Source organism: Eulemur rufifrons, chromosome 3 (assembly GCF_041146395.1).
Source record: "Eulemur rufifrons isolate Redbay chromosome 3, OSU_ERuf_1, whole genome shotgun sequence".
Lineage (NCBI taxonomy): Eukaryota > Metazoa > Chordata > Mammalia > Primates > Lemuridae > Eulemur > Eulemur rufifrons.
The window spans coordinates 1,540,709-1,568,376 of record NC_090985.1 but is presented as its reverse complement, the minus strand read 5'-3'; the positions used below and the strand labels follow the sequence as shown (position 1 = coordinate 1,568,376).

General features: G+C 51.6%; 1 protein-coding gene across 1 annotated transcript in view; it reads right to left on the bottom strand.

Annotated features, from left to right (window-relative positions):
• The window catches only part of ARNT2 (aryl hydrocarbon receptor nuclear translocator 2), a 158,324-nt gene that overhangs the window by 28,743 nt on the left and 101,913 nt on the right, over positions 1-27,668 (bottom strand). Inside the window, exons 9-11 of the mRNA XM_069466528.1 lie at positions 8,917-8,993; positions 7,526-7,660; positions 5,498-5,572 (exon numbers count right to left, since the gene is read on the bottom strand). Coding sequence (XP_069322629.1) covers positions 5,498-5,572; positions 7,526-7,660; positions 8,917-8,993 — 287 coding nt within the window. The remainder of the gene's footprint in view (positions 1-5,497; positions 5,573-7,525; positions 7,661-8,916; positions 8,994-27,668) is intronic.

Sequence of the window (27,668 nt, the reverse complement as noted above, 5' to 3'; positions counted from 1 at the left end):
GGGGCAGTGGGAAGCGAAGCCGTGGGTGGGGGCGACTGCACACGCCGCATGTACACACGCAACACAGAGATGTGTGAGTACATGTACACACGCACAGAAGCGACTGCACATGCTGTATGCACACATGCAACACAAAGACGTGTGAGTACACGTGCACATGTGCAGAAGCGACTGCACACGCTGTATGCACACACGCAACACAAAGACGTGAGTACACGTGCACACGTGCAGAAGCGACTGTACACGCTGTATGCACACATGCAACACAAAGACGTGTGAGTACACGTGCACATGCACAGAAGTGACTGTACATGCTGTATGCACACACGCAACACAAAGACGTGAGTACACGTGCACACGTGCAGAAGCGACTGTACACGCTGTATGCACACATGCAACACAAAGACGTGTGAGTACACGTGCACATGCACAGAAGTGACTGTACATGCTGTATGCACACGCGCAACACAAAGACGTGTGAGTACACATGCACACGTGCAGAAATGCCTTCACATGCAGTCCTCGCGGCTGGAACACAGACAGGAGGAGAAGGAACACACACGGGTCCAGGCCTGGGTGTGGCTGCGACCCCAGGACGAGCTGAGGCGGGAGCTGTCTCCTCTCCTAGGACGCGGCAGGGCTGGGACCTCGCTGGGCCTGCGGCAGCCGGGCCTCCCTGACCCAGAGATTGGAGATCTCAGATAACAATGGGGACGTCTTGGTCCCAAGTACCCCCACCCCAGCCTGGGGCCCAGCAAGGAACTGGCATGCAGAGCACACGTCCCAAACGGAGTGGAGGGGTCTGCAGGCCCCGCGGCCCGGGCTGACAGTCCTCTCTCCGCACCACCCACAGGGGAAGCCAGAGGAGAGCCAGGCCGAGGGCGTCAGCCTGCCAGCAAGGCTCCCTGGCAGGAAGTCCCGAAGTGATAAACACACGGCAGGACAGTTCCCGGACGGTGGGGGCCTCCCTGGCACCACAGGGGCAGGCGGGGTGTGGGGTGAGCCAGGCTGGGCAAGTCTGTGGTCCCAACAGGACCCTGGCTCTTCCCTTGCAGGGGCCAGAGGTCAAGGCCATGCACCCCCTCAGGTCAGCATTCTGGGGTGCTGCCACGGGGGCCTGCTCTGTGTCTGCAGCAAACAGAGGGAGACAGGCAGCCGCCAGCCACATTTCCAGACCGTCTTCTGCACGCTGGGGAAGCGCAGGAAGGCGCCGTCTGTGCTTCTTCCGTGGAACGTCTGAGACGGTGGGACTTGCTCACTCCACGCAGCAAGCCTTCGTGCAGAGCTCGGCCCCAGAGCTGCAGGCAGAGAACGGAGGAGGGGAGCGGCGGTTCTGCACCCTCCTGGGGCCAGGCTGCAGGCGAGACACTTGTCCTGTTAGCTCACGTGGTCCTCGTGACGGTACTCAGTGAGCCCGCACAGCGCGCCGGCGTGGTCGGGTGCCCTGCCTGAGGCCTCAGGGGTGCAGAGGACGGACGGGCCCCAGACCTGCCCAAAGCCTTCCCAGGGTCCCTGCTGCCAAGGCACAGTCTTGGTTCCCAAGAGCTTCTCATCCAGCTGAGGCAGGACTGGCGTGCGGACGACCGTGACCATGAGAAAGCATGCTAAGTGCCACCACAGAAACCTAGGCCCCAGTGAGTGCCACGGGTCCACGGGGGTGAGGACAGACGGCCTGTTGTCGGGGTCCAGAGGGGGCTGCCGGAGGGAGACAGGGGGAGCGTAGTCCAGGGGTGCAGGGTTGGCAAGCAGGGCATGGGGAGGGCTCTCCCGGCAGAAGGCACGGCGCGGGCAGGCGTGAGGGGTTGGGCCACGCACGGAGGCCGTGCAGGTGACACAGCCCAGGCCTGAAGACCGGGCGAGATGCCAACACGAGAGAGCGCAAAGACCGAGCAGAGGAGCCAGCCCAGCCTGTGCCCACCGTCACCACCGCCACGGAAGGTGGCAGGAAGGAGGGGTGGGGTGGGAGGCTGCTCTGAACATCCCTGGTCCAGCTCTCCCATTTGACTTCTGGGTAAACCGAGACCCAGACAGGGCCTCCATGGCAGACGCAGATTTCCAGGCCCCTGGCCGGCACGCTGCCACCACACAAACTCAAGTTCCTCACAGGCCTGACCACATGCTACGGGTCTCCTGCCCGGGCTCCTCAGATGCTTTTGTTTAAACACGGAGTTCAAGGACCGGCCGTGGCGGGCACAGCCGCCGCCTGCTTTTGCAGGAACGAGCCCTTCCCTGTGTCAACACTCGGCTGCCGGTGGCGGCAGCCCAAAGAACACAAGCCCGGGCCAGGCCCGGCGTGCTCCAGGACGTCCCTGCGGCTGCTCCACCGCTGCCCATGGCGCCCTGGGGCCTGGGCTGGGGCCAGGCTGCCGGCAACGGGGGTCACCGCCTTGGCCTCCCTCCCACCTGAGGAATGAGCAGCTGCTCAGAGTGAGAGTTACTCAAGCCAGATGCCAGGGTGGGATCCGATGTTAAATTCCTTCTTTTTCTTGTCAAAACCAACCAGGTTCTGACAGCGTCAGCAGTTTGAAACCTCAGATGTGCTGTCAGACGGAGCCGCCTGTGCCGGGGCGTGGTGCTGGGAGTGACGCCGTGGACGTAGCGGGCCTGGGCATCAGGGTGCTGGGAGTGACGCCGTGGACGCAGCGGGCCTGGGCACTGGGGTGCCGGAGTGACGCCGTGGACGCAGCGGGACTGGGCACCGGGGTGCCGGGAGTGACGCCATGGACGCAGCGGGACTGGGCACCAGGGTGCTGGGAGTGACGCCGTGGACGCAGCGGGCCTGGGCACCGGGGTGCCGGGAGTGACGCTCCAGAGGGAGGCCCAGGCACCAGCTGTCTCTGTCTTGCTGTGTGACCTGGGGCAGGGAACAAACCTCTCTGAGCCCCAGTGTCGTACTGTGAAAAAAATGGGAGACAACACTCACTGTGTAGGTCTGAGGATGACATAGGATGACGTCTGAAAGGGTCCAGCTAGTGACGGGCACAGCATGGTGGCCCCGTCGCTGCTGAAGCCTCATTCCCACACCCCGGAGAAAGGAAGCCAGCCCCCCCAGACTTGAGGACGCCGGACGATGCGAGGTTTGCAACAGTCTCCACGTACTTCGCAAGTGCGTGGGGGGCAGAGACACACCCTTGCTACGTTTAACCACCCTAACGTCACGTCTTCCAGAACGAAAGCCACCTCCCCTGGGTTCCATCCACCTGGACCACCCTGCCCTGTGCCAGGTGCTAGACTCAGTGGCCCGCAGCGTGCAGCAAAGCACAGACGCGCCGTCCGCCACGGGCAGGGCAGGTTCTGGGAAAGAAGGCAGAAAGAAAAAAATCCACCCCAAACAAGCCAAGGGGCAAATAGAACTGACACGGTTGTTGTGAAGGAGAACAAGGGGCCGAGGAGGAGGCTGGGCTCTTGCGTCTCTGAGACGACAGGAGTTGAAACCAAAGGGTAAGACGTCAGTTGGGTCAAGAGTGCGGGGAAAGCATCCGGCCAGGGAACAGCATGTGCCAAGGCCCTGCGGTGGCAGAAGGCGAATTCGAGGAGCCAGACGCAGGACCGCGAGACCGGGGCGCAGCGCCCGCGTGAGGATGGGGGCGCGGTACAAGAAGCTGCGGTAAGGAGCTTGCACTTGATTCTAGACGTCCTGGGAAGGTTTTTTATGTAAGACGCGGCAAAACCGAATTGATGTTTTCAGACTGGCCTGGAGCGGCGCAGGAGTGAAGGCAGAGAGGCCAGCAGGGACGCCACTGCCACAGTCAGGAGGGGACCTGGGGGCCTGGTCGGGTGGGCGGGGACGAGGAGGGGGCTGGGTGTGTGGAGTGGGATCAGGAGGGTGTCCTTGGTCTTGTGCCTGGGCGGCCGGCAGGCCGTGGTGTGAGGACCTGGGAGGCCTCCGTGCCAGGGTCACGGGGACACGTGTGGGGAGAGCAGGGCGGAGCGGGAAGGACCGTCTCGGCGGGAGTCGTGGGTGGCAGGGTCAGCTGTGGCGATGCTGCAGAGGGGAGGGAAGGGCAGCCGCGGGCAGAGCGCAGGGCAGAGCACCGGGCAGCGCGGCAGGTAGCAGGTGGAGGAGGAGGAACAGCAAAGGGGGCCGGGAAGTGGGAAGGAAGCGGGATGTTCTGGAAGGGACGTGTGGAGTGTGCAGGGAGCAGGCGGTGAAAAGATCCGCCCACACACGTGGCATCCAATTGGAGCCTCAACCGGCGCAGACCCAGCGGTGTCTTCACGGGCGCTCGGCCGCCAGCGGCCCGCCTTGAATGGCTCGCAGGCAGCACGGAAGCACGCGTCCCTCAGGCCAAAGACCAACTGTCTCGCCCTCTCGGAAAGGGACTCCGAGTCCTCTTCCCTGTGACACTCCCACTCTGCTCCTTCCAGGGCTGGCGCGGCTGCCGGAGCCCTGCGGAGAGAGGAAGCGCGTCCTCGTCCTCTTGCATCGTCCTCGTCCTCTCGCATCGCGGCTGAGGGCTCAGGAGGGAACAGCCCTCGGTTTGAGGCCTGGTCCTCATGGCTGTCAACCACATGGCAAGAAGCTGCTTTTGCTCCACTGAGCCTCACTTTACTCTCCCGTGACAGGAGGACGACAGCAACCACCTGCTACGGCTGCCCCTGTGAAGAGTCAGTCATACGGTTGTGCATGCCACAGGACTCTCCACCGTGTGTGGCACACAGTGGGTGCTCAGCGCACAGTGGTCCTCAGCACACAGCAGCCGACAGCAAGGAAGCACCCAATGCCCGTACTCGGCAGCCATCCGCTCAGGCACCCAAGCCGCGTCACCCAAGCCCCTCCCCCTCACCGTCTCCACACAAGGCGTCACCACTTCCCAGCCGCGGCCACCGCAAGGTGCCTCCTGTTTTAAGCCCCACCACTCCCGCCCCGAGTCTGGCCTCGTCGTCTCTGACCAGGACAGTTAAAAAGCTTCCTGACGGGTCTCCGTTTCCAGTTGTTTCCCACGTCTGTTTCTTTGGCCTGTCGGCTACAGGTCGTTTTTCAAACCACTTTGCTAAAAACCCTCAAAGGAACCTCACTGCCCTTCGCTGCCTGAGGAGGGAAGGGAAACCCTCACAGTGTGACTGGCCTTCCTGGGCTCCTGTACCCACGGCCCAGCACACACGCGGCGGCCGGCCACTGTGCTCGCAGGACCTCCCACAGGCCACGGCGCTTGGTCCGGGACGTTCCCTCATTCCGTCTGTGTTCAGCCTTGGAGACCTGTCCCAGCAGTTCCCTCCCCTGGGACACTGTTCCTCCTCCTCCCTGCACACCAACCCTGTGCCCTCTGCACTCTGCCATCTTTTCCTCACGACCCCGCGGGGCTCCTCGCCTGTTACACGGTAACCGCGTCCTGATGTGCGTCTGTCGTCCCCACTGCACTGTGGCTCCCTCGCGGCAGGGCCCTGACTGAAGCCTCAGCTGGGAGTTTGCAGCCCGCCGGGCACGTAGCAGACTGACGTCCTGCCAGCCACGCCCACAGGTCCCCGGCTGCACCTGGGCATCGGCAGTACAGACCTGCTGGAAGCTCTCGCGCAGGTGGCTCTGGTCCTCAGGGTGGCAGAATTCCAAAATGTCCTTTCCCAGAAGATCCTAAAAAAAAAGAGACAAGCTTGCGTGATCCCAGACCCCATCTGCAAGTGTTTGTCCACTCACCGTTGGACAACGGTGCTCACTCCCGTCTCCTTCGGCCCGGCCCGCCGGGTGCGCCCTCCCCGGGGCCCGCAGGGAGCTGGCGTCCGCACCCAGGCTCGGTCCCGCCAGCAGGCACACGCACGGCCCACTGCTGATGTGCCAAGCGCTGCATCAGCAGCTTCAAATGCAATTTCATTTTTGTTTGCCTTGGAGAGGCAAACTGTAATAAACATGTTTTAATAAACATAAAAAGAAAGCAAGATGGTAGCCTGAGGCCACATGTGCTGCCTGTGAGAACCGGGGCTGCCAAGTGTGGAGACCGTCCCTCCTGCGGTGAAGGAACGAGGTCACCACAGAGTAACGGCACTGGGTGACGCCCGTTCCCTATCGACCTTCACTCGTCTGCGCTTCATGCAAGGGACCCAGCATTAGCCCCAACACAAGCGTGTGTCACAGTGAAGCAGACCAGGGTAAGATACACCGTCAAGAGCAAGTTCAACCGTGTTGCGGGAAAGTGGTCCAGCTGCAAGTGTCTGAGGCAGCAAAGGATTTACACGAACTCGCGGATCAGAACCCAGATCAGCAAGGGCTAAGTGGGAGTCGGCGCCGCAGTGGTGGGGAGGTCTCACCTTTGTGCCACCGAGCACTCAGATGCTCACGGAAGGTGCCAGTGGATAAATGAATCTGGCTGGAACATACCGCCATCAGAGGTTATGGTGAATTTGGAAACAAATCCATTTTCCCCTTTCTTGCATCTAAGAATCTCAAAGTTTGCAGGAATCCAGAGATGCAGAACCACATGAAGGCTCCTGGCCTTTCTGGTCTGAGCTGTTTCTAGCTATTAAGTATGCGTGTGACTGAAGTACTCAGTCAGCATACCCCAAACTGTGTTCCTTAGAACAAAGATATTTTTCTTTAAAAAATGCTTTTTATTTTGAAAGAAATTTAAATCTACAGAAAAGTTGAAAGAATAATACAATAAACCCCTGTATATCCTTCACGTATATTCAACAATTGTCAGTATTTGGCCACATTTGCATTTTTTCTTTATCTCTGTGTATAGATACATAGATACACATATGTGTGTATAGACACATACATACGCATATGTGTGCATACAGATACATACATACGCATGTCTGTACACTCAGCAATTTCTTGCTGAGTCTCTGAAAGTAAACTGTGGACAACAGGACCCTTCTCCCCAGCGTGCACCTCATAAAACGACATTATCTTACAGAAAGACAACATACCATACTATGCCTAAGACAATAAACAATTATTTGATAAAATCACTCAATATTCCATACATATGAACACTTTGTCTGTCTCCCCAGTGTCTTTTCTAGCGAAAAGTCTTCAGCCGCAGGACACAATGAAGACTCTCATGTTACATGTTGTTGTTCTGTCTCTTCATCTGGGACAACTTCTCCTGCCGTTGTGTGTTTCTCATGACACTGACTTTTTAAAAAAACAGTTTGGAACAAAGCCCTGAAAATGTGTCCCTTGTAAAAAAAAAAGTTTCCAAGTCCCCATGGAAAACAAAGGGTTAGGCACGTCTAGCTGGGCGACTTTACCTGACGTGGCAGATCTTTCACATTAATGAGCTTTGTATGAATTGATGAGATTAATTGACCAGAGGGTCTCCTTCATTAGAACATCGGACTCCGGTCTGTAAAAGGTCACGAGAGAAACGCAGTGGCCTGGGCAAGGACAGAAGCAGGCATTTCAAGGGCAGGTGGTTACAATCCCTGTCTAGCTCTGGGAGGACATCGCGCTAGCCAGGCAGGGACAAGGATGTCCGGGCTGCTTCCCCACAGGGTCCTTGTGTCATGTCCCAGATGGATAAGGACGTTTTCAGGAAAGTTAAGTCCCTACCCAGCTGCGGAGAGCTCACAACTGTCCACTGACCTGGGGCTGGTAGCCGATGACGCTGATGCACCGCGGGTCCACAAACGTGATGACGCCATCCGAGTTGTGCCGCGACAGGAACTCTGTGGGCACTGACATGCCGTTCATGTCCATGCACACGGGCGAGCTGGTCACCTGGAACGAGAACACCCCCCCTGAGGCGGTGTGGCGGGACAGACGGAGACGGGAACGCTCCACGCGGGTTTGATTTCGCGCATCCTGGCAGGCCGTCAGTGCAGCGAGCCACACCTTCAACTAGCGTGACAGTTGCCGCCTTCTCTACACGTCTGCGCTCCAGGTGCCTCATCGGCCAGGGGGAATAAGGAAACCTACACTCCCACGGGGGGCTGTGGCGTTCGACAGAGGCACCGCGCGTTAAGCCTCGGCACAATGCTTGGTACTGAGTCGGTGCTCAATCAACGTTAATGCCCCTCCCTTCTCCCCCCTTCCCTTTGCTAAGGATGGAAAATGAGCCTAAGGAACTGGCTGAAGTATTTGGAGCACATACATTTGTTGACTGAATTTACCCAAATATTCTTCCTTCACCCATCTGCAAGAGACACCCGGCGCCTGGCATATGTGAATGAAATTGCCTATTCATGTGTCTGAAAATGGTCAGACCGGGGACACCGGGGACCTCTGATCCACGTCTGTTAGGTTTCCCTTCACAGCCGGGAAGACCCTGGATGTCCTCAGGAGAACGACAGTCCAGCTGACCGCGTGGCTACCGTGTGTGCCGGACACTGAGCACAAGTCAAACAGGACACGTCCCTGCCCCGGAGGGGCTGGCGGGGAAGGAGCCTGTGCCCAACGCACCACGCGGAACAGGCGGGAGACGACGGGTGAGCGGGGACTCAAAGCTGAGAGCCAGGGAGGGGGTCGACTGTGACGGAGGAGCTCGGGGACTCAGTGCAGCTGGGTTTTGAAGGGCGGGTGGACGGGAAAGGCGCAGGAGAAAGAATTCCGGAAAGAGTAGAAGGAGACAAGGGACCCCAGGCAGGTGGGGCGTGCGTGGAGGGTTCGGGAAGGGGATGGTGTGGCTCGGTGGAGGGCCGTGGTGCGAGGGGAGGAAGGGCAGGGAGGGTGGAGGCGAGCAGACCGTGGGGGACGTGCACGGGGGCTGAGCAGGGCTGTGGCGCGAGCAGAACTCGACGTGGCGGCAGCTGGCGCAGGCCGGGGGGTGGGCGGACGCAGCCCCTCCACGCAGCACGAGCTCTGCCGCTTACAGCCCTCGGGACCCTTTTCCTCTTGACTCGGCCTCAGCCTTGTCCCGCAGAGTGAGACGCGAAGCCCACCCGGCGCCGAGAACACAGGCGGCCAGACCCTCGGTCCCGCGCTCGGCAGCAGCGAGCCTCCGTCTGAGGTCAGAGAGGCTCTGGCCCTGCGCTTACCTGGAGCCTCCCGATGGCCACGAGGCAGTATTTACTGCCCTGTCCCACGTCTGCGTCCTCCTCGGGGATAGTCATTCCTGCAGCGAGAAACGCCAGCGTCACCAACATGCGAGGGTGCGTGGGAAAGCGGAAAGTGCCCACGACTTTATTTTCATGATCAAAAACATAGATTCACTGTTGGCCACTCGGGGCTGGGAAACCGGCCAGTGAATTAACCAGTTCCTCGCCCGTTTCCTGTCCTGTCTCCGCCTGACACCTGTGGATGAGTTCGTGGCACATCTCTGCCTGCAGCTGTGGACGAGGCAGGGAACGCTGAGGAAGATGAAATGGAGATAATACAGCCACACATTCGCGGGTTTAGCCAAAGCACCGAGTTAGGAGGAAATTTCAGTAAGAAGCCTACATGGTCGTTCAGGTCATCTCATTTACCTGCGGACAAAGAGTCGAACAAAGGCCGTAGGAGGAAAAAGAAAAACAAATAAGAACCACTGAAGCTCAAGTTGCTAATTGCCAGGCAGGGAACACAACTAGTATTTCCCCTCGTGGGGGAACATCAGGGTTTTTAAGGGCTAGAAGGGAGAAATTGGTGATGGTTACGTTGATTAAGTGCTGCAAACAGTGCTCTAGATAGGAAGGAACTGGTTAAAACAATCATCATTGTCACTGGGGTTAGAACAGAGTTTTGTCCAATGAGGGTCTGGCAGTGGGGTCTCTCTCAGTGCAGGGTTCTTGAACATCTGTGGCTGGTTAGAGTCCTGCAGTGAAAACAAACATTCCTTCTTGGAATCTCCCAGGCTGCTAAGCAGACAATTTCCTTCTGCACCACGTAACACTTAACATAAATATTTCCACACTAGGTCAGACCAAAGGTTCCCGATGACAGAGTCACACAAGTACCGTGACGGCCTTTCCCCTGCACACTTTGAAGGGCATGTTCGACACCCCTGTGGTTCTACGAGCCCGAGAGATGTCACCCCTCTTCCTCCCACCACTCTCCCCTCTTCTTTCCATCCCTGTCCACCCGCCCCCTGCAGGCACCCACTCTCTTTAGTTTCGGGGTCATCCCGGCTGTGTTTCTTTTCCACAATGAGCAGACACTGCACATTTTCTCACATCTCTTCTTCCTTCTGTGACGAGCAGGGCCTTACAGACGCTCCTTGGACTTGGCCTATTCGCTGAACGGCGCCTCCTGAGACTCTCCCCACGTTCGTTCATGCAGCTCTTCCTCGATTCCTTTTCAGAACTGCACAGTGCTGCACCCTGGCCATGTGCCGTGGCTTGTTCGACCACCTTCCTACACACGAACACGGGGCAGTTTCCAGTATTTTCAACTAGAAACAACACCGCAGTGAACAACCTCGGCACTGCAGGTGCATCCCCAGGGTGGATCCCTGCTAGTGGGTTACGGGGCCAGAAAGCAAGTGCGCACGCAGTTGGGTTTTGCCACATTTCCCCGCAGAAGGGGCGCACCAATTGGCATTCCCACCCGCCCCCGCCCCCGTCTCGGCCAACAGAATGCACAGCCACATCATTTAACTTCCGTCAGTCTGAGAGGCGAGACACAACCTCCTAGTGCTGTCGATGTGCGTTTCTCTAATTACCAGTGAGTCTGAACGCTGTTTCCTGTGTTCGAGGACATTTTATGTCTTGCTTCTTAGTGGCCTGTCTGCTGATGCCTCCTCCCCGTTTCCCATTCTGTCTTCTGCCTGTCAACTGGTAAGAGCTCCCTGTGTACCTGGGATGTTTTTAAGAGTTCACGGCATTTGCTGTTGTGCATGTGTCTTCCAAGATGGTTCCGTCTTTTGCCTTTGCTTACGATGATTTTAAAATTTCAAAAACTGTATGTGGGCCGGGCGCGGTGGCTCACGCCTGTAATCCTAGCACTCTGGGAGGCCGAGGCGGGTGGATTGCTCAAGGTCAGGAGTTCGAGACCAGCCTGAGCGAGACCCCGTCTCTACTAAAAATAGAAAGACATTATATGGACAACTAAAAATCTATATAGAAAAAATTAGCCGGGCATAGTGGCGCATGCCTGTAGTCCCAGCTACTCGGGAGGCTGAGGCAGTAGGATCGCTTAAGCCGAGGAGTCTGAGGTTGCTGTGAGCTAAGCTGACGCCACGGCACTCACTCTAGCCTGGGCAACAAAGTGAGACTCTGTCTCAACAAAAAAAAAAAAAAAAAAAAAAAAACTGTATGTGGTCAGATTTCTCAATCATTTACTGCCTCGTGAGTCTGAGTCATGGTCAGAAAGCTACTTTCTATGTGCAGGTTAAAGAAAAATTCACCCTTGTTTCCCTGTGACACTTTCATGGTTTCCTTTTATCCAGTTGGATCCCTAATTGACCTGGAGCTGTTCCTGTGCAGGCTGTGGGACAGGTGCCTAATTGTACCTTTTCCTAAATGGCTATCCAGTTGCCTCCCTGACATTTAGTAAAAATGTCCATCAATCCACGAGTGGATTAATAAAATGTGGTATATGTACACCATGGAGTTCTACTCAGCCACAAGAAACAATGGTGATCTAGCACCTCTTGTATTATCCTGGGTGGAGCTGGAGCCCATTCTACTAAGTGAAGCATCACAAGAATGGAACAACAAGCACCACATGTGCTCACCATCAAATTGGTTCTAACTGATCAACACTTGTGTGCACATAGAGTAGGAACATTGATCGGGTGTCGGGCAGGTGGGGGGGGAGGAAGGGCTGGGCATATTCACACCTAATGGGTGCGGTGCTCACTGTCTGGGGGATGGACACGCTTGTATCTCTGACTTGGGTCACGCAAAGGCAATATATGTAACCTAAACATTCGTACCCCTGTAATGTGCTGAAATAAAAATAAAGACCCAAACAAATGCAAATAAATGAATAAATAAAATAATCCAAATAAACACATAAAAAATGCAGTGATGTGAGACACCGCCTTTATCCTTTAACACATGCCCATATGTGCCGGGAACTTCTGTCCCACGGCGGTGTCTGCTCAGGCGCTGGCACCGCAGCACTCTGATGACAGGGGCCTCACTATGCACTGTGATGTCAGGAAGGACTAGGCCCCCCTTGCAGCTTTTCTTTTTCAGTGTTCTTGGCTATTCTTGAAGGTGCATTTTTCCACATGAAATTTAGTATGAACTTATCTGACCCCATAAAATAGCCTGATTGCCCTGAATGTGGAAATTAACTTCAGGAGGACTAACATCTTTATAGCCTTGAACTGCCCTACCCAAGAATGAGGGACGCTCCCATTTGTTTAAGCCAGTTTTGTGTCTTTCAGGAGTGTTTTGAAATCTTCCTCGTGTGTACCTGTTCTTTGTATTAGTGCTTGTCTTTAGGAAGTACTGGTCCTTATGAAAATTATTATTAAGTATTTAATCTTCTTTGTTACTATGATCAATAAAGTTTTTCTCTATCATCATGCCCTCTGTTTATTGTTTACGTATATGAAGGCTATCGTTTTTTGCATATTAACATTGCATTGTGCTACTTCACTGAGTTATTTGTTTCAGTTAGTTTTATCACTAATTCACTAGGCTTTTCCAGGTGTACTGGTATATAATCTAAAAACAGAGAGAGTTTTCCTTCTTTTTTGCGGATTCTTTTGCCTGTGATTTCTCTTATTTAATTGTATGGGCTGATATCTCCCTGACAGTCCAACAGCAGTAGAGATGGTGGGCATTCTTGCCTTGTTCCTGATCTTCGTGGAGATGTCTCAGGGGTTTCCCAATTAAATAAGACACTGCCTCTTGGCCTAAGATATAACACACATGTGCACAACATATACACATTCATCATGTTAAGAAATTATCTCTCAATTTTTATTTAGCATTTTTGCAAATCTCTTGAATGGCTTAACAGCAGACAGCTGGATTCTAGCATCTGCTCCGCACCCGGTGTGTTACCATAGGCCGCTTCAGTTGAGGTGCGTGAAGAGAACACGGCCCCACACAGACAGGTAGCCAGAAAAGCAGGAGGCTTTTTAGAACACGGTGGATACTCCTCTTTGGTGTTTTTCCAAATCTTGACAAGTGGAGCTTCTTAAAGACTAATTGCAACGTGAAATCCAAACTCTGTTAATGATTTTTTATGCTGACATATTCAAATAGATTGGTCTGTCTAATACTTTGGGTGGATCTTTTACCCACACGTGATTTTATACATCGTGTGCTGGTCCTTTGGAAAATATGCTTTCAACATATTATACACATCTTCTAAATACTGACACACTATATTATAGAACATTAAAAAACCACACTTGTTAATATCATCATGTATGTCATCAGAAACATCTTTAGATATCGGTCATGATTGTGGTGGTGGAGGCAAGCTTTCCAAAATTCACATTTGCATTACAAAACTTGAATTTTACCATTGACAAGAAATATTGTCAATTCTTTTCCTTGAAATGACAGGCTCTTTCATTTTTTTTTTTTTTTTTTTAGAAAATATCTGCCAAATACACACATTTGAATAGCCATAGTTTGTGTGTTAGTCATTTGTTCAAGTAAAACCTGCTTCATGGAAACAGAAGCTGGCTCAGCTCACAGCCCTCGGACACACAGGCTTTTCCCTGACGCACCGCCGCACTGTGGCGCTTCCTGCAAGCTTCCCGTGCTGGGGTTTATACAAAATTCAGTTTCACTGTCTCCTCAAGGACTTTCTCATGTGAAACCAGCTTTGTAAAATTTATTTATTTATTTATTATACCTCGCGTGTGCAGTGACGAAGGATACGGTGGTGGCCAGGAAGGACGGTTTGGTGCCACCGCCTTGATTACGGCGAGGCCCAAGCAAGTTTCCCCCATGCTTTTCACACCATCAGCGCAAACGTTAACACAGTGGAAAGGACAAATAGTATCTGAGAGTTGTTATAAAAATCGTGTGACTTCGTGTGCCCTAGAAACTGTCTCAGGGACTCTCGGCGTCCCTGGGCCACACTCCGAGAACTGCTTCCTTACATGTTGCTGTGGCCCAGAGTTCGTCCTCCCCCCGTGTCTCTTCTAAAATCCTCCCCCCACTGCCTCTATTTCTAACCACACATGGATAAGCCCAAGACCGTGTCTCTGGGCTCCCAGACCCTGACCCACCTACCGCAAATATCCACGCAGGTCTTGTAGGTCCTCCCAACTCAGTCGTATCCAAATCTCTGCCAACACCCTTTCCCCTTTTCACTCTCACGTGGAAGAGGCTGCCAGTGACCCACCCCACACACGCTCTCCCCCGTCCATGCTTAAAGCACCGTGATTTACTCAGAGTGGCAACGCGCCCACCGCATTACAGGTGGTCAAGTGACAAGGCTCCGGCCTGTCGGATGGACGCGGAGGTCCCTGTGTGTGGCCTTCAGGAACGCTCCTTCTTTCTGCATGAGACACAGACACGATGGGGCAGCTCTAGCAGCTGTCTTAAAAGGCAGGGAAGCCGGGGACACACAAGGATCGTGGAGCAGAAAGCTACGAGACTGCGTCCCTAACTACATCACAGAGCCACAGTGCTAATTCTGGACTTCAGGTTTTCTGCCTGAGAGGAAAATACACCAAATGAAGTTATTTATGGCCCTGATATTTGGGCTTTCTGTGATATGCAGCAAAACTCACTGGCGTCTTTGTATACATTCCAACCTCTATTAGAAGCATCACCACCAGCAGTAACATGTCACCTAATTGGACTGATTGGCAGCCCAAGCCATGTCTTATTTGGAAGAAATCCCGTTTCATGAGTGATTCTGGTGGAAGACAGTACCTAGCCTCCACTCTGGAAGTCAGAGAAGACAGACTTTTACCGTTTTCCTTCCTTTCAGGGCGCGGGGAGGTTCGAATTCATCCGCAGAGCAGAGCGCAGCGTCCCAATCAGGCCGCTGCTAACGAAGTCTCTGGGCTCCGCGCCTGCTGGACCCACCAAAGCTGCCTCGGTTTCTGCTCATCTTCCCGATCCCGTCCCCTAACCTCCCGGTGACTGATCTGATTAACAGGAGGCATTAATGTCTATCCAACAGTCCTCTCGTGGCTTCTAGGTTGTTTCCTGTTGTGCACTAGTGACTGAATACCTCACGTCAGAACTCTCAGCTCCACCCTCCACGCCGCCTTGCTCCTCACCTGCTACATGCTAACGGCCACCAAACCCGGCTGTTCCAGCGCACAATTCCCTCTGCAGTCCGTCTGCTCCTCTCCACCCTGTCATCCACGTCAGCCCTAGAATCTGGCCACGCCCCTCCTCTGCAGGAATGAACAGAAGTCCCAAGTCTTCAGCACGGCACACGCTACCGTGCTAACTACAGCAACGCCAACACCAGGCAGGGCTCACGGGAACAGCACACAGGTGCCCTCAAAGATGTGCAGTTTCCTGCCCCTCAGAATTTGAAGAGCCACTCTTTCAAGGGGACCCGCTGGTTCCAGGGTGACAGGTCGGCTGGGCAGCAGCACATAGCTGCCTGAAGAGCTGCTCTGAAGGCACAGAACGGACAGGAGGAGGGAAAAGCTACAGGGAAGCTTTCCTCCTGCTCCGTGGATGGGCGAGGGTTACTGCCCCCGTCTGGGACAGGGCAGATGGGCTCCACAGGGCAGTGGAGTTCCAGGGCAGGAGGTGCGCTCAGAGGACGCGAGTCCAAGCGCCCTGTGAAGCCTGAATGCCACGGCCACCCACTCCTGCTTGACCTCCTCCAGCGCTGGGGTGGCCACCACGCCCCCAACAACGCAGTCTTCTGTCTCCTTGAAGATTCCGCCTGCTGGTCCTAGACGCGCCCTGGGGCTGTGCACTCTTGCGCTGTGTGGCCCTTTGGACAAGTGGACAGGTGGTGTCCTTGAGTCTGTTCCTTTCTAGGCCAAGCATCCTCATGCCACTCACACTGGTCCTCCTGCAGAAGTGGTTTGGTCTCCCCACATCCTGGTCACTTTCCTGAGTATGTTTCCGATTGCCTGTGTTCCCCCCAAATGTGGTGCCCGCAATGCCCTGGTGTGGCCACCACAGAGGCTTCCCCTCCTCCGGCCTGGACACTCAGAGGCTGCTCCTGGCATCAAGGGCGTCAGGTGTGGGTGATGCTCACAGCCCACCACAACCAGAGCGGCTTTTATTTAGTCGTCGTTGTTCTTAACCACAATGGAGTTATGCTTCCAGCCAAGATGGATTAACAGACATCAGATTTGCCATCTTGTCAGAAACAACCACCAAAAACAAATTGAAGACAGTACAAGAAATAATTGTTTACCAGCACTGGATGTCGGGCGGTGAGCCACGCCGACCCTGAGAAATGTGTGACAAATGAGATGAGCCCCGTGTTTGTCCCCAGCTGCCATCTCGAGAGCTTCCAGGTCAGCAACTCAAATTTCACAATGTCTGGCACCAAATAAAAAATCGCCAAGCATGTAATAAAGCTGGAAAATATAACCCGCAATGCTAAAAAAATCAACCAGCCAAAACATGACTCAGAGCTGAGACAGATTTTAGAATGAGCAAACAAACACATTAAAACTATTTTTATAAATGTATTCCATATGTTCAGGCAGTTAAGTAGACCATGGAAGATACAGAAAGACCCAAACCAAACTCCTAGAAATGAAAACTACAACGTCTGAGATGGAAAGTGTGCTGGACGGTGTTAATGGCATATTAGACCCGGCAGAAGAAAAGATAAAGATTAGTTAATCTGAAGACAGCAATGGGAACTATCCGAAATGAAAACCTGGGAGTAAGATTTCTTTTCCCAATGAAATGAGCATCAACGAGCTGTGGGACACTTCCAGGGGCCTAACACACGTGCAGCCGTAGTCTCTGGAGGAGAAGGGAAAGGACACGGAAAAAAATATTTGAAGAAATAATGGCTGAAAAATTTCCAAATCTGATACAAAGTCTGAATCTCTGATGCGAAGTACGAAGTGGAAAGACACGCATCTAGACGGGGCGCTGCGAGCTCGAGGTGGGTCCAAGCTCACCCAGAGTCGCCCACTGCGCCGAGGCTGAAATCAGAGTTGGACCACGCAGGTGTGAGGTGGGCCCCGGCAGCCCTGTTAGTGGATCTGAGCTCTCTGACCCGTCACCTTCCGCGTAGGACGGGAGTGAGAACGCTCCCGCACGGCGGGCTGTGGCAGGCGCTGGAGAAGACGATGCGTGTGGGGCACCCGGCTGAGGCCCGAGCGCCGGCTTCCGTCTCGTCCCCGCCCTCCTTCCCCGTGGCGGGTAAACAGGTGCACTACGGACGAAGAGGGCAGGCGGCCAAGTGCGCACAGCCACGCTTGAGGGACGGGACGCGGTGCCACAGGCCAGATGGGAAGCAAAGGAACAGCGTGAAGAACCTTCTGATCCAGCTGCCACCCAGAAACTGTGCTTGTCAGTTCTGTCCTTTGGACGGATCTTTTAGCGTTAGGGTCTCACTGGCTCAAACTTGGGACCATTTTCATTCTTCATTCAACAGGTGTTGACTGAGAACTTTTGCAGATTAAAAAAAAAAAAAAACCAGAACAAAATTCTCTTTATATTCCTCCCATCAAGGGCTAAAGTTGGATTCCCGGGTGACCATGTTGACCAAGAAAATACAGTAAGTGACACTGTGTGACTTCCAGACAAGTGGCCCCAGACAGCGTGGGGCAGAAACAAGCACCCTTACTGCACCCTGTCTGAACTACTAATCCAAAGACTCCGTGAGCGTAATTAAGTGGCGGTGGTCTTACGCCAATCAATACAGTCAAATAACCCCAACTGTGAGGTGCATCAGCCTAGGAGCGGGTAGGAAGAGACCTGAGGGGCCCTGAGATACCTCTCCTTCAAGCATGTAAATGGGCTCACTTGTGAGAATGCATTTTAATCAACCCAGTAGAATAATACTTCGCTTTGCAGAAATTAAGCAGGGAAGTTGCCACTTATTAACTAAATAAAGTCTTAATGTGGGCAAGTAATCTTTAGTTGTGAATGAAATCCAAGGGTATGTGGGTAAAATTTCCAGAAAATCTGTAGTAAATCCCACCTTCCTTGAAGGAATGAGCTCTCCGAGTGCCCAGGTCTGTGGGTTTTCCCCAGGTCACCGGCTCAGCTTCTCCATGGAAGGGAGGGTGCCTGAGCCAGGGGACCAGACACGCGTGGCGGCCCTGACACCAGCCCCACGAGCAGCTGCAGAAACCCCACTGCCAGCGGACCTGCAGCCACTGCCACTCGGGTGAGCAGGGCCTTGAGGTGGCAGTGGATGACCACAGCAGGGCAGGGGAGGGCTCTGCATGAGCAGATGGAAGGATTTAGGAGCAAGCTCTCCCACGCTACTCGTGACGAAGTGCCTCTATGACAGGGCAGGACGGTGCCATCTCCATAGTGGCATCTGGATATTAGATTTTTATCTACTTTCCAAGCATTGCTTACATACTATTCTGAATTAACACATGGTCTTTAAAAATAATTTTGACTCTTATTATTCAACAATAGAAAGACAACTGTCCCCAATTAAACAATGAGTGAGAGACGTGAATATTACTTTAAAGAAGATACACAAATGGCTAATAAGTACACGACAAGATGCTCAACATCATGAGTCATTAGAGAAATGCAAATCAAAGCCACAGTGAGATGCCAATTCACACCCACTAGGACGGCTGTCATCATGTTTAGAAATGCAATACCACGTGCTGGTGAAGACAGGAGACACGGGAACCCTCACACACTGCTGGTGGGAATCCACAGTGGTGCAGTCACCTCAGAACACCGCCTGGCCATCCCTCATGAGGTTAAACATGGAGCCACATACGGCCAGCAATCCATGCCTAGGTTCACATTCAAGAGAAAAACCACATGTCCACATAAAAACTCACACATGAACGTTCACAGCAGCATTATCCACACAGCCAGAAAGTGGAAACGACCCACGTGTCCAGGAGCTGACGCGTGGATGAACAAACGTGGCCGATCTGTGCCACGGAACTTCAGCAATAAAAAGGGAGGACCGACGCGGGTCCCAGTACGGAGGAACCTCGACGGCATCGTGCCAAGTGCAAGACCCCAGACACAAGGGACCACAAATCACGTGAGCTCGCCTGGGTGAATGCCCAGAACAGGCAGGTCCACAGACACAGAGTGGACCGGGGTGGCCCTGAACTGGGAGGAAGGGAGGGGTGGCTGCCACGGGCACCAACGCCGACTCACACCCCGCTAGTGCCGCGATGCGCTGCTTTCAGACCTTCACTGCTGCCTGCAGCAATCTGAAGGTGATCTGATACGCTAGGCTCCATGCTTCTTCCAAGTGATTACTCAGGCGTCCTCAAACTTCCTCCTAATTGTTTTCCTTTTTCCACTCATTAGCTGAAAATACTTCCTCTGTCGCACACCATGTTTCTGGAGATGCTTGAGTTGCTTTTAGGGCTTGTATGTTTGCTCAGTAATTTGATTTGTAAATTCACTTACCACATCTTAATTATTTATGCTTTAAAATATATTTCCATAGCTAGTCAAGCAATTATTCCTCAAAACTCTGTTCATCAAAATTTTATTATATACGTTTCTATGTATTTGGCTATATGAATTTCAGAATTAATTCATTTGACAGAAATTCTACGGCGACTATTACTGAAATTGTATTAAATACAAAGATTAAATTAGAAAGTACTGAAATCTTTACAATGCTAAACCTTCCTATCACAGGATATGCATGATTCTGCACTCAGTTGAATCAATCATATCCCTTCAATATCATTTTGTAGTTTAAAGAAATCTTATATATTTCATGTTAGCATTATTAACACATACTTTGCATTGTTCTTATTTTTATTTATTTTTTTGAGACAGAGTCTCACAATGTTGCCAGGGCTAGAGTGCCGTGGTGTCAACCTAGCTCACTGCAACTTCAAATTCCTGGGCTCAAGTGATCCTCCTGCCTCAGCCTCCCGAGTAGCTGGGACTATAGGTATGTGCCACCACATCCGGCTAATTTTTCTATTTTTAGTAGAAATGGGGTCTCACTCTTGCTCAGGCTGGTCTAGAACTCCTGAGCTCAAGTGATCCTCCCACCTCGGGCTCCCAGAGTGCTAGGATTACAGGCGTGAGCCACCACGCCCGGCCTATTGTTTTCATAAAAGGGTGTTATTTCATATTGTGGTTTCTAGCTAATTACTGATTCCTTTTTTTTTTTATGTTTCAATACATATAATGTATAGTGATCAAATCAGGGTAATTAGCATATCCATCTTTTCAGATATTTATAGTTTCTTTGTGTGGGAACATTCAGTATCTTCCTTCTAGCTATTTGAAACTATATAATGTGTTACTGTTAACTACAGTCATCCCACAGTGCTGTAGAACCCTAGGACTTACTCCTCCTATCCAGTGATAACAATCTCTCCCATCCCTCCTTCCGCTTCCCCTTCCCAGCCTCTATTATCCTCTGTTCTGCTTTTCACTTTTATGAGATCAACATTCTTACTTCCACATGTGAGTGAGAACATGCGGTGTTTCACTTTCTGTGTCTGCTTAGTTCACTTAGTGACACCCAGGTCCACCCACGTTTCTGTGAATGGCAGGATTTCGTGCCGTCTTATGGCCAACACTATTGCATGGTGTGTACATACCACATTTTCTTTATCCACTCATCTCTTGTTGGGCACCTACGTTGATTCCGTACCCTGGCCGAGCGCTGCAGCGAACACGCGGGTACGAATGTCTCGTTGATAGACTGATTTCCTGAAATGCCCAGCAGTGGGGTTGCCGATCATACAGCAGTCCTGTCTAGTTCTCCGAGGAGCCTCCTCGCTGCTGTCCGCGGCGGCTGTGCTAGCGTGCATGCCCACCAGCAGTGCGCAGAGAGCGCTCCCTGCCCTCTGCACCCTCGCCAGCTTTTGTTATGTTTTGTCTTTTTGGTAACAGCCATCCTAACTGGGGTGAGATGATACCTCACTGTGGTTTTGATTTGCGTTTCTTTGGTGATCAGTCACGTTGAGCATTTTTGGCCATTTCATATTAAATCTTCTAATAGATTTTCAGGTAATTGGATTAGGCTTTCCAGGTAGATAATCGTAACATCTGCAACCATGTTAATTCTGTCTTCCCTTTCTTTGTTTTCTCCCTTTTAGGTAATTATGTTTTATTTCCTTTTCTTATTGCCTTGGGTAGAAAAATTCCAACACAGTAATAGTGTCGATAGTGAGTATTCCTCCCCGATTTCTCACTTTAATGAGAGCCCATCTGATATTTCACCACTCTGTATAAGATATCAATTATTGATTTTAAGTGTATGTTTTATCTATGTTAAGGAAATATATTTCTATTATTAGTTTACAAAGAGATTTATTCATTTTAAAAATTAATACTTAAAATTATTTTTTCTCATAGAGTTTTGTTCCTTTAATTAATTACATTAACAGATTTCCTAATGTTAAACCACCAAAAATTCTTGTAATGAAATTGGGTGCATAGTTTGTCAGTTTGCGTACCAAAGTTGTGCTAACTATCAAAAACAAAGCAATAACTTTTCTACCTTTTCCTGTGCTCTGGAAGTACTTAAATAATTTTCCCATAAAACCTTCTAGGCCTGGAACCATTTGAGGAACAGTCCTTGGTAACCTTTTCAAATTCTTGCCTAGCTTTGCTCTTTTCTCAATTTAAAAAAATTTTTTTTGATTCAAATTTGGTTACATATTTTCTTCTAGAATTTAGCTTTCTTCCCAAAGGTTTTACAACATAGAAATCTAGTTATTTATGCACACTAGTTGTTTATAAGTTTTTAAAATTTCAGTGGTTAAATTTCTTTATTCCTAATATGTATTTATTCTCATTTTTTAATTATAATTAGATTTACCACAGGTTTTCTCTTTTACCAGTCTTGATGAAGAATTATTTATAAATTGGATAATACTTTTGTCTAATTTAATTTTCCTCATTTTTAGTTTTTCATTAATTCATTCCTCTTAGTTTTCTCATTATTTTATGATTCTTTTTCTATTTTGATAAGTTAAATTACTAGTTCACAGGTCAAATTTCTAGTTTTCTCACATTTAATAATAAAAATATTTCAAGCCACAGCTTTCATTGTTCTGGACACGTCCCTTTAATACGCAGGAGGGCCATGGTCATTAATTACAAAATAATCTACAATTAGGGTTTCGATTTCCATCCTTCACCAAACGTTACTCAGGATAGATTCCTTTGTACAAATAATTGATTTTAAAATATAACTTTTTGTTATCAATTTCCAGATTTATTGCATTAGGTTCAATAAATGTGGCCTTTCTAAGTTTTATAGGATAGAATTTATTGAAGTTTTGAAAATCCATTTTTAAGATGCTACATGAAAATTTGAAACTGAGTAAAAACACGCATTCTGTGCATGTGGAACCAGGACTGTTGACTACTTCACAGGACGCTTCACATCTTTGTTTAATTTTAACTACTTACTTTGTCAAATTTGAGAAAGGTACATTACAGGTGCAATGCAAAGGTGGTTTAGTCAATTTCTTCTTGCATTTTTAACAGTTTTGCTTCATATATTTAAATGCTATAAAATTTCATGACTATTCTGTTTTGCTGTGAACTCTTCTCTTTGACAATATAAATGCACTTTTCCATCTCTGTTAAACGCGTTCTGTTTTGAATTTACTTTGCTCAACACCAACATTCCGACCTCTGCTCTCACTTTGCCACCTGATCAACTTCTCCCCTTAAAAGATAAGAAATTTAGCTTATTTCTATGTCTCCCCTCCACCCACCTTCCATTTTTTGGTTGAAATAATCTGGGATGTTTAGATTCATAACATTAGTAGTAAATTAAATTTTATATTATACACATTGTCTTTCAATAATCAAACTTTAAAATTTACACCAGTTTAGTAATTATGTTCAGGACACACAGCGTTACTGGCTTGACTGTCCCCTGTCATTCCTACGCATCATTTCTTCACAACATTATTTCTTTAGACGACTGGGATGTCTTCTGGTATATGTGCTTCCAACATGGGTCACGTGAGTGGCACGTTTTCTGAGTTCTTGCTACTGTACTTGTGTATAAATGATACTGCCAATTTGCCCCTTACTTTTTAGTTGATGTAACTTTTTTCTACTGGCTTGTCCTCAGAGAAAGAGGTCGGAATTCATTCTATATATTGGGATGTCGAGATGGTTCCACAAGGTCCAGATGAAGGGAAAACAAAACATTTAGTTTTACTGTGGTTTCCACTGGTCAGAGTGATACCCGCTGGTCCACTGGACTGAGGAGTGTGGCAGTCACTCCGGAGTGGCCTATTTCAGTGGTGCTCTCCGTGTGTGACAGAGCGTTTCTACTCCTTGTCACGCCGGCCTGCAGCAGCCACCCTGGTGACCCTCTCTCTGGCCGGCAGGCCGGCTCTCACTGGGGCTGCCCACCCTGCCTGCCGTGAGCTGTGGCCACCTTAGCCAGATCCCAAGGACACTGGGGCTTCCTCGGAACCCTCCTCGGGCCGCAAGCGAAGAGTTACTACCGAGTGAGGGGGGAGCGTCCACTGGTTCCTCGGGGCACTTTCTTGAACACAAAGTCAATTGTAGGCAGGTTGGCGTGTCCCCAAATCCAGCCTTACCTGAGTCGCATTGTGCAGAATTTCCCTGAACTTTATGCCAGGCAGGCCTCCTTCCTGCCCAGTTTTCATGCTGACAAAGACATTTCGGTATAATTATATTTCTTTCATCACTTCCATGGGAATTTGGAAGATGGAAAATTTTTCATAGTTTTGATTTTTTTCAGATAAAGGTAATTTTATAGTACTTTACTTCTTTTTGAGTACTTTTATACTATAAGAAAGTTTATATATTATATTCCTAGATAAAGTATTTAGTTATTTCATACTAATCTATCGATGCTAACGTACCCCGCAACTACTGTAGAAACTGGGGTTCTTCCTCTTTCTTTTTGTAAATGAACCCAAGATCATGTCCCCTGCTCCATGCCATGCTCTGCCCTCTGGTGGCTCAGCCTCCGCCTGCCCTGGCTCCCGGACCCGAACCAGCGCCTTCCCCTCTCCCCTGGGAACTGTATGCTGCCCACGCCCGGCTGTCCGCCTCCTGCAGGCTCTGTCCCCAGCCCCTCCCTGGCTGTGACTCCCCTCCCCGTCAGAGCCTGCTCTTTCCCTGAGTGGCCCCTGACCACGGATCCCCACCCCCTCCCTGGTGCTGCCTCCGCAGGGTGCCCCGTTCCTGGCACTCGGCAGTCTCTTCTTGTTGCAAATCCACCTCCAGCGCCCTCCCCACCTCTCTCCCCTCCGCTGCCGCTTCTCCCTGACCACCTACCCTATCTCCACTGTCATCCTGCCAAAGCACAGCTTTGACCATATTTGAGTCCTTTAAAAAAGAGAACAGAGGCCCTCCACTGGCCAGCGATTTCAGAGCCATTCGTCCCACTTGTGAAAGTGATTCTAGCAAATTTGAAAGTACATCTCAGCATGTGTTTGGTGTCAGCTTATCCAAGTAAGAAGCTTGACAGCGAGGAGGGATATACGATGTGAAAGACGAGTATTTTTGATTGGAGAATAAAATAACTTTCTGCTACAGGCCGGCTGGGTGTGTCCTCCTGTCCCTCCCTACACAGCACTGACCACTGATAGGGGCCTTTTAGAAAGTGACCTGTGGCCCAAGCACAGGAAGCAAAGTGGACATTTGTATCCTTTGGAGAGAATTTTTCAGAGCACATCGGCTGAGCTCTGCGGGTCACCTCTTGATTCAGACAGGCACAGTCTTTACGTTTGAAATGGTGGGGACAGGATGCTCTCTGGAGGTCAGGGACACAGGCTGCCACCATCGAGGCCTTGAGGCCTCGCGACAGGAAAGGATCCTTTACAGGGAAAATGGCCGTTGCACCCGGCACCAACATGGCAGAAGACACAGCTAACGGGCAGTGTGGCTTGGTGGTTATCCACGGCGCCAGCTGGGGACCACAGGAGTCCTCACTCGAATCCCAACTCCGTCACTGACTGACTGCAAAAGCCTTTAACCTCCCACGGCTTTGGGACATGGTAGTAACAGTTACCGTCTGTGAAGCGGGCACAATCGTGGTCCCTATTCTGCAGTGCTGCTGTGGCCTCAGATGCCCACAGGGCCTGGCACTCAGCCATGCTGACAAGGCTGTCCGTGGCGCCGGTCAGAAGAGGCAGAGTCATGCCAGGGCCGAGCTGGCGTCTCGTGTGGCCGGCTCTCTCTCGTGTGGCTGCAGGCCTCCCGCGCAGGCTTTGCGCCGGGGTCAAGGGCAGGGGAGTGTTGTGAGCTGAGGGGTGGGAGGGTCAGCGGAGACGCAGAACCTCGCAGGGCTTCAGGCTCTCCCTCCGTAAGGGCAGTGGGCCGGCCTGAGACGACACCCAGGCTTCCCTTGGGCTCCGACGCTCCGTGGTCCGACCTGCAGGTGAGCACCCGGCACCCTGCTGGGGACCAGGCGCTTGGCAGGGAATGAGACCTGGTTCTCACTCGCAAGGGCTCACCAGCTGGTGGGGAAACAGACAACCGGGTGATTACGGTGCCATGTGGCTAGTGCTGTGACAGGGAAAAAACTCTCTGCTCTGAGGAGGGGCCCGTGGCCAAGGCGGGACTCCAGGGCGGAGAGAAGCGGTCAGGAGGGAGAGCTTCCTGGCAGGAGCTGCGATGTTTATCAAAGTGGTTTTTAATAAGAATAGGATAATTCCAGCTATTTTAACAGATTTTAACAATTCCCTCATCAGTTTCACAAGCTCATTGTGCCCTACATTATTACCTTCTCCTTGGACACGCTCTTCCCCGTGCCAGGCCTAAATAAACCCTGAGGAACGTACACAACACACAGATGAAATGTAACCGGATGCTGCCGTTTGGAAGGAAACTCCACACTGGCCAGCAATGCCTCTTCCTCTCCTACCCAGGACTGCACTGACCCAGGAACTCGGGGGAAGGTGGACGGTTGTCAGTAACCCTGAGTGGAGGCCGCCGGGGACTCACACTGTTACATGTGAGTTAAGACATACTTCTGCAGCCCGAAAAGCCCAGGGGAGAAGACCACCACTTTGTGCTGCGAGCAGTTCAGGGCACTTGCTCACGGCACACTTCCAAAGTAGTCTTGGGGGAGTATTAGTAAGTTTTAGGCAAAAATAAAATAGTTTCTTTGGCCAAATACATTTGGGAAACACAGTTTAAACAAAGACATAGAGGTTTCATCACTGTAGGAATCTCGGAGAACTTAACGTGCAACTTGGCGTGTGGCCACCTGGGAGGGTCACACGGGCTGCGGCTTCCCAAGCATGCCGACCGTGGAACCTGCTTTTCACGGTGGTCCCCTGGGGACTTAGACCTTGGAAGGTATTCTGGGAAATGCCGACCTGTAGGCACTTTGCATGTCACCTGCTGGTGACCCTAAAGAGATGGGTCCCCCATTTCGCTAAGCAAAACTCTGCAGCACAAGTGGTGCTTTTGGCTTAACATGGCGACCTGAGACCACTGAGTAACCACCTGTCCCTCCCAAACTATGACGGAAGTGACCAGAGCCTGAATCAGGGAGGAGTAAAGGTCAGTCGGCACCAGAACCCGGAAGGCGGAGAAGCGCCTGATCCAGGCAAGAAGGGACTGAGGGAAGAGTCGACTGAACGCTAACTCCCTGTGTACGAGGAAAAGGCTACCTGGGGAGCGTGTGGAGGCCCCAGCAGGACCAACCCACAAGCTTGGAGCCGCCCTGGCTCGAGACCACACAGAACAGGGCAGGACAGCGGCACTGCCACTGGGGTTGCTGGGGACTTCGGTCATCTCCCATGCCCAGCCCTGGCCCTTGTGTGCAGACATGTGAACTTCTGGTCAGGTGACAGTGACACTGCAGCAAAGCTAGATATTCCTTTTCTGCCCTTGCCAGGGCCTGGAAGACCTCCCTATGTTGAGCCACATAGAAAACAAGACTCAGAAGCCTATGAAAAAGAAGGTACTGAGCTAAAGAATCAGAGCAAACGCCCCGCTAGAGAAGACAACCCTTGTAGAAAGAGAGGAAAACTCTAAGTGCCATTGCTCAGTGTGGCTTAAGGGGACATGTATTTATGAAAAAGGCACAACCCTACTTCTGCAAGGATTGAGTTAGACCGAAAGGCCACATGCCAAAGCTTTTAAAAAATTAAATGGCAATCATGAGTAAAAGATTTGGATTAAGAAATTCTCCACGCTTCTGGAAGAAAAGGATAAGTTAACGTGACGAGGAACAATCTGAGTGGCAGGGGACGCAGACCCCGGGAATCGGCCGGAACGTCCAGAGACGAGCGGAGCAGCTCTGAAAACGTGCAGGTCGATTCCGCGGGGGGGGGGGGGGGGCAAGGCCGAGCCTGCAAACCGAACCCCCAGCGCCCACGGGGATGAAGGAAACAAACCTGCACCACGTGCATTTGGGGGAATCCTGAATTCCAACGACAAGGAAGTAACAACCCACAAGTGCCAAGGCGGAAAGAAAAGAACAACAGGATACCTAGAACAGAAAAGTAAAAGTCGGTCTCAGACTTCTCTCCAACGCTCGGGTCCACACAGGAAGGGGCAGCGTCCCCAGAGCCAGGGGCGGGGGGCGGGGGTCGGGGCGGGGCAGCCGGGGCCCAGGCTCTCTCCGTGTGGCCGTGCGGCAGCAGGAGGGAGAACGTCCCAAACTCGCAAGGCATCATGAAACGCAGCACATGCTCACCCTTCCCGAAAGCCACTGTTTAAAGAACCATCTGGCACGGAGACATGGAATAAAACAGAGACAACGGAGGAGCGCGGTGCGGGGAAGACGAGGGAGGAGCGCGGTGCGGGGAAGACGAGGGAGGAGCGCGGTGCGGGAAGACGAGGGAGGAGCGCGGTGCGGG